This window comes from Myxine glutinosa, chromosome 9 (assembly GCF_964187855.1).
Source record: "Myxine glutinosa chromosome 9, kmMyxGlut1.1, whole genome shotgun sequence".
Lineage (NCBI taxonomy): Eukaryota > Metazoa > Chordata > Myxini > Myxiniformes > Myxinidae > Myxine > Myxine glutinosa.
Genome location: NC_136269.1, coordinates 150,657,296 through 150,673,739, shown reverse-complemented (window position 1 = coordinate 150,673,739; position 16,444 = coordinate 150,657,296). Strand labels below are relative to the sequence as shown.

Genomic DNA, 16,444 nt, shown 5'->3' with positions numbered 1-16,444 from the left:
CATTGCACCGAATTCAAATAGAGTAGATTCCCTGCACATCTCCCCTTTCGTCAATTACCAAATGCCTTGGACAGTTTGCTGCATTCCGCAGCTGCTTGCGGTTTTCGCCGCAGCTGCTTGGCGGTTTTCACCGCGACTCCATTAGCCACGAGGTGGGCTCGGAGAAGAAGGGGGAGGAGCCGCCGAATCCAGGGCGTTGGCCACCCCTCGTCATCAAGGGCGGAGCCAAAAGAGGCCGTGCGAGCCAACCGGCACTGCAGTAGCGACCCGGTAGGCGTGCCGAGAGAGGTCGAGGCACGCTATAAAACGCGTGCGCATGCGTCAGAACGGTGGTTGGTGGTTGGTGGCTGAAAGTAGAGAGTTGAGTGAGAGCGTTCAAGAGTGGCTGAAGAAGGAGAGTTGCGTTGGAGAGTTGCTGAGTTGCTTAAGGGGAGGACGTTGAGTGAGGCGTTAAGTGGCGTGAAGTGGAGCTGAAGAGCCCGGAGTCCAGCACGAAGCGCCCATCCGCTCGCGGTGAACGATACGCGCCGCTGGACACCAAGGTTTTCCCGCCAAGAACGCAAGTCGACTCCTGGAGCCGGACCTCGACGCCTAAAGTGGCCTGGGCCTTCTCATTCCTCCTTCCAGCCAATCCACTCTGCAATTCGCCGTGTGTGTCTGTCTTTGTTTGTGCTGTCCCTGGGTTAATTAAGACTGTAATAGATAAGCTAGCATTTTCACTGTGTCCGCTTCTTCTTCTTCTGTTTTTATTTTATTAGCTTTTCCTACTCCTTGGTTGCTTTCAATTGTGTAAATAGTAAATAAATCATATTTGTATTTCTTACCTTTGCATTTCTTTCCTCTACATCCGTCGTTGTTGTCTTTTCCCTCATTGAAAACCTGTGGCGCGATTTTGGCCAACGTTTGAGAATCGGGTCTAGTTGCTGTTAACGGTTCGTGCCGCGGCTGCCATCCGCTCGGCAAATTAACATCTTATCCGCGGTCGTGGACGAAGCTGCTCACTTGCCTCTGGAGGGAGCTTGTGTAGCTTCAGGACTCATGTCGGTCAGTCACAAACGAGGGGACTAATCCCCCCTCGAGAAGGGATCCGAGGCCGACGGAGAGATCCGTAACAATATATATTTATATATATATATATATATAAATACAGTGCATTCAGAAAGTATTCAGACCCCTTCACTTTTTTCACATTTTGTTATGTTGCAGCCTTATGCTGAAATCGTTTAAATTCATTTTTTCCCTCAGCAATCCACACTCAATACCCAATAATGACAAATTGAAAACAGAATTTTAGAAAGTTTTGCAAATTTATTAAAAAGAAAAAACTGAAATATCACATTTACATGAGTATTCAAACCCTTTGCTATGACACTTGAAATTTAGCTCAGCTGCCTCCCATTTCTCTTGATCATCTTTGAGATGTTTCTACACCTGCATTGGAGTCCACCTGTGGTAAATTCAATTGATTTGACATGATTTGGAAAGGCACACACCTGTCTATATAAGGAGTTTGTCTATATATGGTCTCACAGCTGACAATGCATATCAGAGCAAAAACCAAGCCATGAGGTCGAAGGAACTGCCTGCGGAGCTCAGAGACAGGATTGTGCCGAGGCACAGATCTGGGGAAGTCTACAAGAAAAATTTCCTCTGCATTGAAGGTTCCCAAGAGCACAGTGGCCTCCCTAATTCTTAAATGGAAGAAGTTTGGAACAACCAGGACTCTTCCTAGAGCTGGCCGCCCGGCCAAACTGAGCAATCGGGGGAGAAGAGCCTTGGTAATAGAGGTGACCAAGGACCCGATGGTCACTCTGGCTGAGCTCCAGAGATCCTGTGTGGAGATGGGAGAAACTTCCAGAAGGACAACCATCATTGCAACACTCCACTGATCTGGGCTTTATGGCAGAGTGGCCAGAAGGAAGCCTCTCCTCAGTGAAAGACACATGAAAGCCCGCTTGGAGTTTGCAAAAAAGCACCTAAAGGACTCTCAGACTGTGAGAAACAAGATTCTGTGGCACCGCCACGTAATGACGTTACCGCCATGTACGTAAGCTCTCCCTGTCATTACGTGCGCTCATTAAAAGCTGGAGAACTGAAATTATATTTGACTTGGTTGCTCCCGCCAGCATCCAGGCGATTCCATATAATGAGCGAATACCAAAGATAATGTGCCATGTGGCAGACAGTACTTATCGCTCCCATTAAGGTACAGCATAGCTGGATGGGATACCTTAATGGCGGTTCACCACTGATGGTATGAAATCGCATAATAACTGGTATATAACCGAAAGGTTTTCAGTCATAAGTGTATGCAGGACTCACTGCGTTGCCCTGATGAGCCCCAACAGGGTGAAACCAGGTCGGTAACTGTGAGTTTTTCATGCACTTATGACAGTATCTGAACTAAGATCAAAATTATGCTTTGTCGGAGGGTTCTCCTGAGAGCTTGACAGGCGTACGTACATGTACATGTAAGTACGTACATGTCTGTGACGTCATTACATGCGCTCATTAACACACTTCTGGTTTTTCAAAAATAAGTGTACACTTTCAAAAATTTATTTTATATCTTTCATGTGTGGATAGAAAAGAAATCTTTTGAAGTTTGGTTTTAATCCCTTTTTGTTTTAATCATCTTTATTGTAACCTTTGTTTGTTCTTTTAAACATTGTATTTTTTCTTCTGGGAGGGGGGTGGCGGTGGGGGGGAGGGGTGGGGGGGTGGAGGAAGAGGAATGGTTTATGCTCAAAATCGTGGCAAGCAAACAGAAGAACCATTTTTGCATCCTAGAATTTGCCAAAACAAATTCAGTGACAAGTGCGCAACGCCATTTGCAGACATGTTATGAAAAGAACCCACCAACCAGGAAGTCAATCTACGACTGGTACAAACAGTTCAAAGGCACAGGTTATCTCTACAGGAGAAAGAGCACAGGGTGTCCTCAGTCTTCAGAGGAGGATGTGCCGCAAATTCGGGAAACATTCCAATGCAGTCCAAAAATGTCAACCAGCAGAGCAAGTCGTGAGCTACAGATTCCACAGATGACAGTTTGGCGTACACTGCGGAAGCAAGAAAGACACCTTTCCATGTAAGATTCCCTAGTTGACAGTGCATGTTAGAGCCAAAACTCTACCATGAAGTCCAATAAACTGTCCTTAGAACTCTGAGATAGAATTGTAAGGAGGCATATATCTGGGGAAAGGTATAAAGCAATTTCTAGAGCATTGAAAGTTCCCAAGAGCACAGTGAGCTCCATCATCAGGAAATGGAAAGAATGCATCCTAGAGCAGGCCTTCTGACCAAACTGAACAAGAGGGCAAGAAGGACCTTGGTTCGGGAGGTGACCAAGAACCCAATGACCACTCTGATAGAACTACAGAGTTCCTTGGCTGAGATGGGATAACCCGTGAGAAGGACAACAGTCTCTGCAACACTTCACAAATCTAGGCTTTATGGGAGAGTGGCCAGACGGAAGCCATTCCTGAGAAAAAGGCACATGGCAGCACGCCTGAAGTTTGCAAAGAGGCACGTGAAAGAATCTGCGAGCATAAGGCAAAAAAATAGTATGTGGTCTGATGAGACGAAAATTGAACTCTTTGGCCTGAATGCAAAGAGCTACATCTGGCGGAAACTGGGCACAGCTCATCGCCCATCCAACACCATCCCAACCGTGAAGCATGGTGATGGCAGCATCATGCTATGGGGATGATTTTCAGCTGCAGGGACTGGGAGACTTATAAGGATAGGGGGAACAATGAATGGAGCCAAATACAGGAAAAACCTTGAGGAGAACCTGCTTCAGAGTGCAAAAGACCTTAGACTGCAGCAAAGATTTATGTTCCAACAGGACAATGACTCCAAGCATACAGCCAAAGCAACACTGGAATGTCTTCAGAACAAGAATGTGAAAGTCATTGAATGACCCAGCCAAAGACCAGACTTTAATCCCATTCAGAATCTTTTGGAAAACTTGAAGATTGCTGTTCACGGACGCTTCCCATCCAACTTGACAGATCTTGAGCAAATCTACAAGCAATAATGAGAGAAACTCCCCAAATGCAGATGTGCAAACCTGAAACAGACAAACCCAAGAAGACTCGAAGCTGTAATCACTGCCAAAGGCGCTTCTACTAAGTATTGACTCAGGGGGTTGAATACTGATACAGTTATATAAATTAGATATTTCTGTATTTCATTTTCAATAAACTTGTAAACATGTCTAAAAACAGGTTTTCACTTCGTCATTATTGGGTATTAGGTGTGGATCAATGAGAAACAAAATCTCTATGTAATTCATTTAAAATTCGGGTTGTAACCCAACAAAATGTGAAAAAGTCAAGGGGTGTGAATACTTTCTGAAGGCCCTGTACCTTAAATTGATTCTTCTGGCAAGTGTTTCACATGTTGTATTTCTCATGCATCATAGGGAGAAGTGATCGATTTGATGCATTGTTTATTTAGACCCTTTCCTCCAATTTTTTTTTTCTAAATTGCGATTTCTGTGAAAAATTGAAGTAAATGTTAGGGATAGGTTTTATGAAGGAATTGGCTCATTTAAAACTTGTATAGGTAACTTGTCATTTCATTAGAATGAGTTGTAACAAAGTCATCCAGTCAGGGCGGACAAGCTTGTCATTACTGCCTTTGCTGGTTCTGTCCAATCCATGCCCAAGGCATCTGCAATTCAATAGTTGTCGTAAGAATCGCAAAGAATGAGGTGTACCATGCCGCAAATCGGCTCATGATGAGAAACATCAACCCCCATCTTGTAGTATTTGTGTTGTGCAATTCATTGTTCTATCTGATTGGACCCATTGTTCTCCCTTCTGATAGAGTAGTAATTCTCTAATGAGGCCTGTTCATGACACTCAACCCTGCTGTCTCTAATTGGTTTCAGGAGGTGTACATATTATGTTATTAACGCACAGGTTGTAAACCTGGTGCGTTATAGCGTTTGCCTGGGAATTTCTGTCTCTCCAAAAGTGAAGCTAGTTTCTGTCGCTCATTTCTGTCGCTCAGATGTGTAAACAGTTTCTGTCGCTCAGATGTGTAAACATGACGTCATCAAATCTATATTTAGGCTAACCATGGGCTACCCCTTTGGCTGGTACGCGGCCGCTCGCTAGTACATAATGTGAATACATTTCGTGAAAAGTACATAATGTGAATACTAGTAGCAATTTTACAAAAACCATGGCATAATTTAAAATCTTGACCCGAGATGATAATTATGCTACATCATTATGCTGCCGGTTCTGCTGCGAACTACTTCACCATGGAAAGTACCATATGAATAATAATTTCCATGTGCCAACCTGGGCGGAATCCAAGTGGATTCACTTGACTTGTTGTTTTTGTCTTGATATGGCGGGTGCTTTCTGGATGGGAGGATAATGCTTCTCTTGCAACTTTAATTGTCATTCTGTGATTGACGAAGCATGGACAAGGTCATGGCCATTCAATACAGCTTGTGGTTTGTCACCCATGTGTGCATGTGAAAAGTTCTGTTTTTTTTTTCTTTTTCTAAAGCTTGTGCCAATCTCATCATCCCAATAGCCTCAGCTACCCTGGAGGACACGCAGATCAGGCCGCATGCCCTCTTTGTGCACTCGTACAAGTCTCCGGCATTCTGCGATCATTGCGGCGAGATGCTGTTTGGCCTAGTCAGACAGGGTCTCAAGTGTGAAGGTTTGTTGCAATTCAGGAGTACCATTGTAATTTCTAAATAAAATAGACTTGTATTGAAATTTGGTAATTGTATTGAAATAGAACATGTAAACGAAAAAACATGTTTTAGGGCTACACACATTTATTTATTTATTTAAAGTTTGAAACCTGTTTTTATTTTTTTTCCCATCAAATTTTGATACATCAAAATGTACCAGAAAAGAGGACCGTGGGCCAAATTTCAGCTCTCTAGGACATATGGAACCTCGAAAACGAACGGCTCAAAGTTTGAAATGGGACAAACAAACAAAGTTCAGATGAAGTTAAATAAAAGTGTGTAAAAAAGGATGAAAGAATTGTAACTTTTGATATACAATTTATTTTGCCTGTTTTAAAGGTTCACCAATGATTGGACTTGTTAACTACTTGCATGTGATGTAATTATGCATGAACATTTCCTTCATGATTGATGTAAGCAAAGCATAGCAGACAATGAGATAATGTCACCAGTTGACAATAAGTTGTTATTTTACGAATGTGATTGTCATTCTGGTAATACTGCTTTCTGTTTGCATTGAATCGTTCAGGTTGCGCTCTAAATTATCACAAGCGGTGTGCCTTCAAGATTCCGAACAACTGCAATGGCACGCGCAAACGTCGCTTGTCCAACCTTTCCACGGGTGCTATTTCAACCAGCAGCTCTGATGATGCCTCCATTGTAAGCTTTGTGACCCCATCTCATTCCTCCCACTCCTTTACCTAATCCTTCCTTCCTCTTATTAATCTGACAGTCTTTTTTGCTGGTATTTTTCTGCTCTTTTTTTGTATAAGGTAACTATTGCTGTTAATGATTCCCTCTTTCTTGTGCTGAATTTATAAGCATCTGAAGGTTTTGAGTGGAATTGGGGGGCAAGGGGATAACAGGCACAAAATGGGCCAAAGAGTAAACAGTAGTACAAGAACATGCAGGTGCTTTAAATGACAGGGGCAGGAATTGTGCCTGAAGGGTGGGTGGGGACAATTGTCTCTAGTGAAGCTCAGAGGTAGAAATGTTGGAGAATATGAGGTGGCGGTGGGCAATTGAAATGAAATCTTGAGGGTAAAGTTTCGGACTACAACACCAAAGGAAAACATTTCAATAGGTGAGGGGAAGAGAGGTATGAAGGAGTGCATGTGGCTGTTGCGTTTAGACTTGGAGAAGGTAAAAAGGAAATAATTTCTGGTATTCATCTTTTATCAACAGATTTAATAATAAAATCTTCCGTGGGAGATTGTGGAGACACAGAATTAACATTTGCAAATGCTGTTTATGCAGATTGTCATAGATTTTGTAGGTTTCTCATTAATACAAAAAACAAAACAAAAAAAAAACAGCAGAATCTCATGAATGCCACTGGTCTTTGAAATTGATTTTTATTACAAAAAAGGTCCCGGGAAAAGTACAAATATAAACTAAAACGAAATAAATTCGCCACATATACGTTTCCTTTATTTGCTTGTTTTGATTACATAAACTAAACTGTTGTATACATTAGTGTGGAACTTTCAACTTTAAGGCTTGTGTCGATTAAGTTCGTTAGCGAAGCATTTTGTCTTGTGCCCAAGGCACTTTAAGATGAGGCCTTTCATAATTACAATTATGATGTACTAGCCGAAAGCACCAGGCGTTGCCCGGGTTCTTTTTGAATGAATTGAATACTATAATTCAGCTTTAACTCGCGGCCGTAGAAGATTGACTACTATAATTCAGCTGAGCTTTTAATTGCGAAATGGGCCCAGCCCGGCCGCCTCGACCGGCCTCACCACCTAGCCTATAACGTTCCCGGAGCCCGTCCTGACATTTTTTGTTTCAGAGGTTTCCTCCTATCTCACCATTCAGGAGATTAGCGTGTGCAGACAAACAAACAAACAAACAAACAAAAACTTTCTTTTATATACAGTCACGTGAAAAAGTAAGTACACCCCATGTAAAGTTTTGACTTTTTCAACATATTTCACCATACAGCTATTTGATCTTTATTTCAACAATATTGATAGATAAAGGTGATATAATATAACAAATATCATGAAACATTTACATTTTGTAGTCCATTGTATAATTTAAATAAACATAAATGCAAATTTCACATGTGGAAAAAGTAAGAACACCCCATGAAATGTTTTTAAAATCTTTTTAACATATGTGGACATATCAATATTTGATCTTCATTTAAACAGTATCTATAGATGAAGGTGATCTAATTGAACAAAAAACAATGAAAAATTGACTTTGCAATAATTTATTCAACAAAAAATTGTTGCACAGCATGCACAATTGCATGCACAGCTCGTTTCAAATCCCCCCACAACATCTCGATGGGATTTAGATCAGGGCTTCGACTTGGCCAATCCAGAACCCTCCATTTCTTTCTTTTCAGCCATTCCTTGGTGGATTTACTGGTATGTTTAGGGTCATTGTCATGTTGCAAGGTCAACCTTCGGTTGAGCTTCAACTTTCCGACAGATGGCCTCACATTATCCTGAAGCACCCTCTGGTACAATGAAGAATTCATAGTGGATTATATGATGGTGAGCTGCCCAGGCCCTGATGCAGCAAAGCTGCCCCAAACCGTAATATTTCCACCACCATGTTTTACAGTTGGTATCAGGTTCTTGTGGTCAAATGCTGTCTTTGGTTTTCGCCAAAAATGTCTTCTGGTACTGTGGCCAAATAGCTCTACCTTTGACTCATCTGTCCAGAGCACATTGTTCCAGAAGTGCTGGTCTTTGCCTACATGTTAGTTGGCAAACTTTAGTCTTGTCCTGATGCTCTTTGTGGACAGCAAAGTTTTCCTCCTGGCACACCTCCCATGTAGATCAAATTTGTGCAGCCTCTTTCTAATGGTTGATTCGTGCACTTGAACATCAACAGTGGCAAGAGCTACCTGTAGGTCCCGTGATGACATTCTGGGGTTCTTAGAGACTTCTTTCAGCATCTTGCGGTCTGCTCTCGGGCTGAACTTGCTGGGGCGGCCTGGCCTGAACAAGTTGGCAGTTGTTTGGAATCTTCTCCACTTGTAGATGATCTTCCGGACAGTCAAATGATTGATTTGAAATTGTTTGGAGATCTTTTAAATCCCTTCCCAGACTCGTAGGCATCTATAACCTTCTTTCTGAAGGCCTCAGAGAGCTCTTTTGATCTAGGCATTGTGACGCCACACACTTCAACAACAAATAGCAAACCAAACTAAATGTCTGAGGTTTAAATAGGACAGGTTCCTCCAAGATCCTATCTAACGATGTTCTAATCATTTGCACCTGAGCTGGTGCACCTGATTCTAATTTTAGGTATTTGAAGTAGTGATAAATGTAGGGGTGTACTTACTTTTTCCACATGTGAAATTTGCATTTATGTTTATTTAAATTATACAATGGACTACAAAATGTAAATGTTTCATGATATTTGTTATATTATATCACCTTTATCTATCAATATTGTTGAAATGAAGATCAAATAGGTGTATGTTGAAATATGTTGAAAAAGTCAAAACTTTACATGGGGTGTACTTACTTTTTCACGTGACTGTATATATAATATAATGCAGTAATGATATGATGATAGATTTCGGAAGTGGAAGGGAATTGAGGCACAGTAGGAGGCCATTTTTCAATCGTGCTAGCCTCCACACCTCAGCATTCTCACTTACAAGTGGTGTTAATAATGCAGCTAACTCCAAGAAGGGACTGTGCTTGAGTACTCTCATATAATAGGCTTCTCTTTGGAGAAGACAGAATCAAATGGAAGACCAAATACTACATTGGAGTCATCAGAAGTAACACAAACAAGTAAAAAGCAAAGATGTAGTCATCAGGAGGAACCTGGATAGGATTCGGGTTTCAGCCGCTACTCCTCCAACCATCCAGGATGTTTAACAGCCAGTGGATAACACGCAGATGCCTCCGTCCATTTCGTATGCAGCCTGTGGCTGCTGGTTGCATCATTGCTGGAAGTGTGGCTGTGCCACTGATGCAGTGCCCCCAGGTGAGAAAATACATTTGGAATTTAGCCAGGGTACTGGCCTACTCTTCACGAAGGACACCATGGGATATGTAAGGTCCAGCACATAATGTTGGCAGGCGCGATGCCCAGTTCAATGTCCATCCGAGGGAGAGCAAAACACATTGATGCCTTGCGCTGCTTGTAAGACAACAGGATGACGGTTTATACCTAGTCCGAGATTCAAACCCACTCGAGACTGTTTAGAAGTGAGTGTGCATACCTCTAGGCCAGTGGTTTCCAAACTTTTTTGTCCATGACCCAAAATTTTAAATCGCATTCGCCTCGCTATCCAAATGGTACCGGTACAATAAAATTGTCGCAGAAAATGCTTTCGACAAGAAAAAACCCCTTTCAAAAACCAGGATTTTGAGGGGAGGATTTTCAAGTTTGGGTCATGACCCTGGGATTGGGAATCCCTGCTCTAGGCTATCTTTCCAGCCCCAGTGACTTGCAGATTGGACAGCCACACTTTTAGACAACAAGCTTGGATTTCACTCTGCCCATTCTTCCTTGGATATGTGACTGCTTCTGACGCAGTGGTGGATGGATGCACTGAACGACATGTAAGCATGTGGGGCCATCTTTGTCTCGACCCCTTGATACTGTCTGTCATACAGTTTTTATTTCCACGTTGTTTTGCATTGCCATTGGTATCAATCTGAATCTCTTAAAATAACAACTTTCCCATTTTGCCAATGACTCCACCCGCTGTTGAATAATATATCGTTGTTGTGAAAGGCCAGCCATTATTGAAACCATTTCATCAGGCTCAGAGAAGATAAGCCATGGGGTCAGCTACTTGGATGATGAGGTTCAATGACAGCACGTCACTAGCTCTCGCACTCTCTCCACAAGGCTCAGCAATTAAACTATCCGATCCATTTCTCTTGGCAGCAACTGGGAGAGATTCAATCCCTGGAGCACCTTGGCCTCACTATCTGCAGTAATGTTTCATGGGAGAATCATATCACCAAATTAGTTCTAATGGCTAGTCGCCATTGAGTAATCTCCATAGAGTTGAGGCATTTCTGAGCTCACTCAGCTCATCGCAGTGTACAAGGCTTTCATACGGAGCTTCATAGATAGAGCATGGCTTCCCCTCACTCTAGTTTTACAAGTGCGCTGCCCATCACTACCTCATGCATTCACCCATTCACATCCACAATCCCATGTACCCATTCTTTCCCATTGTGTTCCTCTCGACCATGGTTACTCGTTTTGTGTTATTTCTCTTTTCCTCCTTGTGAATTTCCACAAGAAGTTGTTAGAACGATATTGTCATGTGACTACCCTTGGTGAATACCGTAAGGTAGCATGGATGGCAATCGAGCGTTACTCCTGGGCGTTCAGTTCAAATAGAGGATTATATATATACAGTCATCCCTCGCTACATCGCGGTTCACTTTTCGCGGCTTCGGTACATCGCGGGTTTTTCTCGCTAGTATATGTAAAATTATATCGCGGATTTTTTGCTATATCGTGGGATTTTGCGGTATAAATGTATTTTTATATACTATTATTTTAAATATTTTTGTGGTAAAATAAGCATTTTCTAGCCTAAAAAATAAAAAAACGTAAAAAAATAAGAAAAATACAGTTATTAAAACATATTACAAGAAATAAAATACTGTACATAGTGTACAGTAGAAGAGTAGACAAAGAGACAAAGAGTCGTGCGTATGGAAAACGCAGATGCGGCAGCTTCCACTTGCGCTAGTTACCCACGTAATGGGTAACTGTAATGCTCTTTCTGGCTGTGCAGTACATTCATCATCGTCATCACCTTCATCGTCATCAGTACTGCACAGCTAATTCATCATCATCTTCATCACGCAAGTTGTAGTATTGAAGAGCCGGGGCTCTTGCTTGATACGGACGAAATGACGGGCAAGACACAAACTCGTCCGAGAAGATATTTATTCTCAAAACCAACTCGGGAACACTGAAAAGCCCGTTTATCGGGCTGCATTATAAAGCACAACCAGGAACCGAAACCGAAAGCCACGCCTCTCAAGCGTGGCGTGCTTCGGTGGTCACGTGATCAACAGGTGTAGCTGATTATACCCGCACGCGCGACACGCTTTGGTGGTCACGTGACCAGCCACTCTTGCGCCGCGGATCCCCGCCGGTGACGTCACCGGCTGGAGCAAGGAGATTCTGATGCTGGTCTTGCTTGGGGAACCCATGGGTCGCTACAGTATCTTCAATGGTGAGTACCCATTAGAATTTTATATGTTGTTAAAATTACGTATGTTTAAGAGTGTAAAAAGTGTTTAAGAGTATAGGAAGTGTTTATAAGAGTATGGGAAAGGTTAATAGGAGTGTGGGGAGGGTCATAAAGCTTTAAAATATATATAAATAATAAAATAAAAATATGGTCGCTACTTCGTGGATTTTCGTCTATCGCGGGGGGTTCTGGAACGTAACCCCCGCGATAAACGAGGGATCACTGTATATATATATATATATATATATATATATATATATATATATATATATATATATATATATGTATATGTATATATATATATATATATGTATATGTATATATATATATATATATATATATATATGTATATGTATATATATATACATATATATATATATATATATATATATGTATATATATATATATATATATATATATATATATATATATATATATACGCGGGAGGAAGAAAGGGGAGGGGAGGACGCTGAAGCGCTTACTTGAGCGATCCCGCCGGGTAGTCTTCAACCTGCAAAAAGCAACTCGAATAAACACGGATTTAAAATGTACAGAAAATAATGAAGGGGTTTATTAAACGGAATGCCGGGACCAAGAAGAGCGCTCCCTCACCAAACTTAGAAACACAGACGAAAGGAAGGATAACCTGGAAAATAAAAACGTGTGGTTATTTGCACTTGGCTCAATCAGCTTGAACCTTATCGGTCTCCGAACGGTCCCGGAGGTCCGTGCGCGCGAACACGCCTCGGTGCGAAGTCCGTGCGTGGAACCAGGCCTCAAGCATGCAGGCCCGAGTGTTCATCCACGTGTCATTTCTTCTGCCTGCCAAAACTGCAGCTCCGTCTGCGGCTCTTCCTCCTCACGTCAGACGAACAGGGGAACGAGGATACGATGCCGGCCCACAACCACTTCTGCCAGAACCGAGGTCCAGAACGTCAAGACAGTGGGGAGAATCGTCAGCGCTCAACTATCTTTCACCAGAGTCCGATACCAAAAGAGGCCAAAGAGAGAGAGAAAATGCCGGTCAGTGCGTTCTTTTAATGGCCGTCTCATGACATCATCGGCGCCTCTCCACCAATCCCCGCAGGCCACCACTACCTCGTTCAGTTATCCACCTATCAGCGTGCAGTCCGCCTCTGACATCATCGTTGGTACCTTGCCAATCATCGAGTCGCTTCTTGCTCACCCTTTTCTCTACCAATCAGCGGGTAGCTTCTTGCTCCGGCCTTCCTGTTGGCCAATTCCCGCCCAATCACTGTCCTTCTGGGCGTGGCTCTCGACCTGTGGTGTCCCGTGTCCTCTACCAAGTCGGGGGTGTTAGTGGTAGTGCTTGATGCCTGGCTTCCGGTTGGTTTTATTGTTATTTATTGTAATGTGCTTTCAATGGGCACTTCCTGCTCTAGTGTCTATTGCGGTGCCATAAGGGACAAAAGATAAATCGCCAAGGGTAAGACATACAAGGGATAATTTATCCATATTCCCTAAGCTAGTTAACATGCCCCGTCCCTTCGTGACGTGGACAGATGTTATGTTATCCGACATCCGGGCTAAACAGGTCTTCTACTTATTACATGGTGGTGGTTCTTCACGACAGTCGGAGCATGATACCTACACAAATCTACCTGCCTCTTCATATCACTACCCCACCGACATAACAATATATTGACTAATGAATGTTGTTAGATTCTTGACACTCGTTTAGTTCCTTTGCCGCATTGCTCGTAGCATTTCGCTTGTTTCCATATGGTGTGGCCCCACCCCTAGCTGTTTGTGTGTCTGTGCATGCTTGCTCATTTCAGCTTTGACTTGCGGCCTTCTCTGATCACACTTTGCTATCTTCAATAGCTAAATTTACCCCTGCGGAAAAACACTACACAGAGCATACCTGTCTGACTTCATGTTCATGCTGTGGGCTAAGATGGTCAGGTTACTTTATGCATAAGGTGGAGTCGAATTATTGTTTGAAATGTACCGGCTGCAAAAATTCAGTATGCTTGCGAAAAAGTAAAACAAGTTAGGCACTGTTGTGGTGCAGCTGTGTGTGTGGCTTTTAACTTTGTGAAATAGGGAGCGGGAGCCGTTTGAAACGAGCTCTTTCTTGCTTCACTCTCGGGTGTTTCCCTGAGTTATACTTTCCACATGTGCCCATGTTTTTACTGTTGGTGAATATGCTATCAAATCGAGCTTTGTACGTTTATGTTTTGAAGTATTTTGACTTTAACTGCGAGTGGAATCTGCTTGGTAGCACCTGCTTTTTGGGGGTTGGGGAGTAGAGGGGGTTACAGTGTTGAGGCTCGTGGAGGAGATAGAACACTGAACCGATTAACATGTAACTAAACGAAAAGAAGAGTTGAGAGACGTGAGGTGAGGACGAAGTGGGGGGAGCACACCAACAGCAAGTTTAAGAGACAAAATAGAGGGAGACATGGAGAAATACAAGGTTGAAACGTTTTCAGAATTGAAATGCAGTCATATACAAAGTTGAAACAGTCACATGTCATGCCTCTGCAGCCAAAGGCTGTTTTTTCGGTTGCCCTTGCGTGCGTGCATGCGTGCATAGCAGATTTTCGTTACCACAATAACTTGAGAACCGCTAAAGGGATTTTGACAAAACTTAGTTCAGGTATGTACTATGATGCATATATAAACTGATTCAGTTTTGGGGTCAAAAGGTCGATGGTCATGTGACCCATAAATTGATTTTTTTTTTTGGTTACACCGAAAACATTTCAACCAAACTTGTCACAAGTATGGACTGTGATTATGAAGATGACATGATAACATTTTTGGTTCAACAGGTCAAAGGTCATGTCTCCCTTTGAAAGTAATTTCGTAGATCATGACCCAAATTAGAAGCATCTGATGTTGTCTCTCTTATATTTATATCTCCTTCTTCTGTCACACACACACACACTCTCACACACTCTCTCACTCTCTCTCTCTCTCTCTCTCTCTCTCTCTCTCTCTCTCTGTCTCTGTCTCTCTCTGTCTCTGTCTCTGTCTCTGTCTCTGTCTCTGTCTCTGTCTCTGTCTCTCTCTCTCTCTCTCTCTCTTTTTCATGTGACCTTTAATTGAGATCAAATGTAACAGCATGTTGACATCTAATGCAGATGGAAGCGCCTCAATCAACACATTCTAGCCAAATTCTATTTTATTACTTGCGAAAATCGAATATTTTTCAAGTCTATTGGTTGCTCTTGTCTTATTCTGTCTGTCTGTCTGTTTGTCTGTCAGTCACCTATTGGTCACAATTTTCAACCGATCTTCTTGAAACTTCACCAAATTCATTCATTCATTCATAAGCAAGAAGCATATTGTGTTTGGGGTTAAAAGGTCAATAAGTCAACATAGGCCAAATGTCACCAACATTGTCAAATTTCTAAAATCCTCAATTTTCATCCGATTGACTGGAAGTTTTAAGAGGATTTACATATCTTAACACTGAATTCAACCACCAATAATTATTTTGAGGTTAACATAGGCGAAAAGGTCAACATAGGCCAAGTTTCTAAAATCGTCAATTTTCATCCGATTAACTTGAAATTTGAAGAGGATTTGCACATCTGGTCACTAAATTCAACCACTAAATAATTTTGAGGTTAACATTGGACAGATTTCTAAAATCCTCAATTTTCATCTGATTGACATGAAATTTTAACATCTGCATACCAGGTCACTGAATTCAACCACCAATTATTTTTGAGATCATACGTTAACAACTTATTTTAGGGATTTCACAAGTATGGTGCGATGCACGACATATTTCTTGTTGTTTTTATTTTTATGCCTCTGCCTATGAATTTACCGGTGGCATTATGTTTTCGGGTTGTCCGTCTGGCTGCCCATCCGTCCGACTGTCTGTGATAGGTTTTCGTCACAGCTTTAAGTTGAAAATGGCTGAAGGGATCTTAGTCAAACTTGGTGCAGGCATGTATGAACTGATTATAATTTGGGGTCAAAGGCCAAAGGTCAGCGGTCTTGTTAGGTAAAACTTCTGTTACCAAGCTAACTTGTGAATCGGTCATGGGATTTTGACCAAACTTGGTGTCAATATATATTATGATGCAAAGATGAACTGATTAGATTTTGGCATCAAAGGTGAGGAATGAGGTGATTTTGTGATTTCGGTGAGGCCATAGTTCATGTGAGGTAAAAATGTGATACTTGAGACCAGCTGAATGGATTTAAATCAAACTTGGTACAAGTATGTATAGTGTTGCAATAATGTGGGTGGAGGCATATTGGTTGACGTCGTGACGTCGAGGAGTGTCGTTCTTGTTATTAGTCCCCAACCGGGGTACACCGGAGGGGACTATAGGTTTGCACTCCGTCCCTCCGTCTGTCAGTCCATCAGTCTGTCAGTCGTCACGCAAAGAACAGCTTTCCGGACTTTTTTTTCTAAACTCTTAATGCTAATGATTTCAAACTTGGCACACGGTTTCCTCATGATAAGTTACAGATCAGGTTCGAACTTCACGACGTTTCGATCATTTTTGACAAAGTTATGGCAC

The 16,444-nt window shown here is 42.2% G+C and overlaps 1 protein-coding gene across 1 annotated transcript in view; it reads left to right on the top strand.

Moving 5' to 3' along the window:
* Positions 1-16,444, top strand: part of LOC137434817 (serine/threonine-protein kinase D1) — a gene marked incomplete in the record, with an annotated part of 259,878 nt that overhangs the window by 51,420 nt on the left and 192,014 nt on the right. The window contains 2 exon segments of the mRNA XM_078785044.1: positions 5,557-5,688; positions 6,255-6,385. Coding sequence (XP_078641170.1) covers positions 5,557-5,688; positions 6,255-6,385 — 263 coding nt within the window.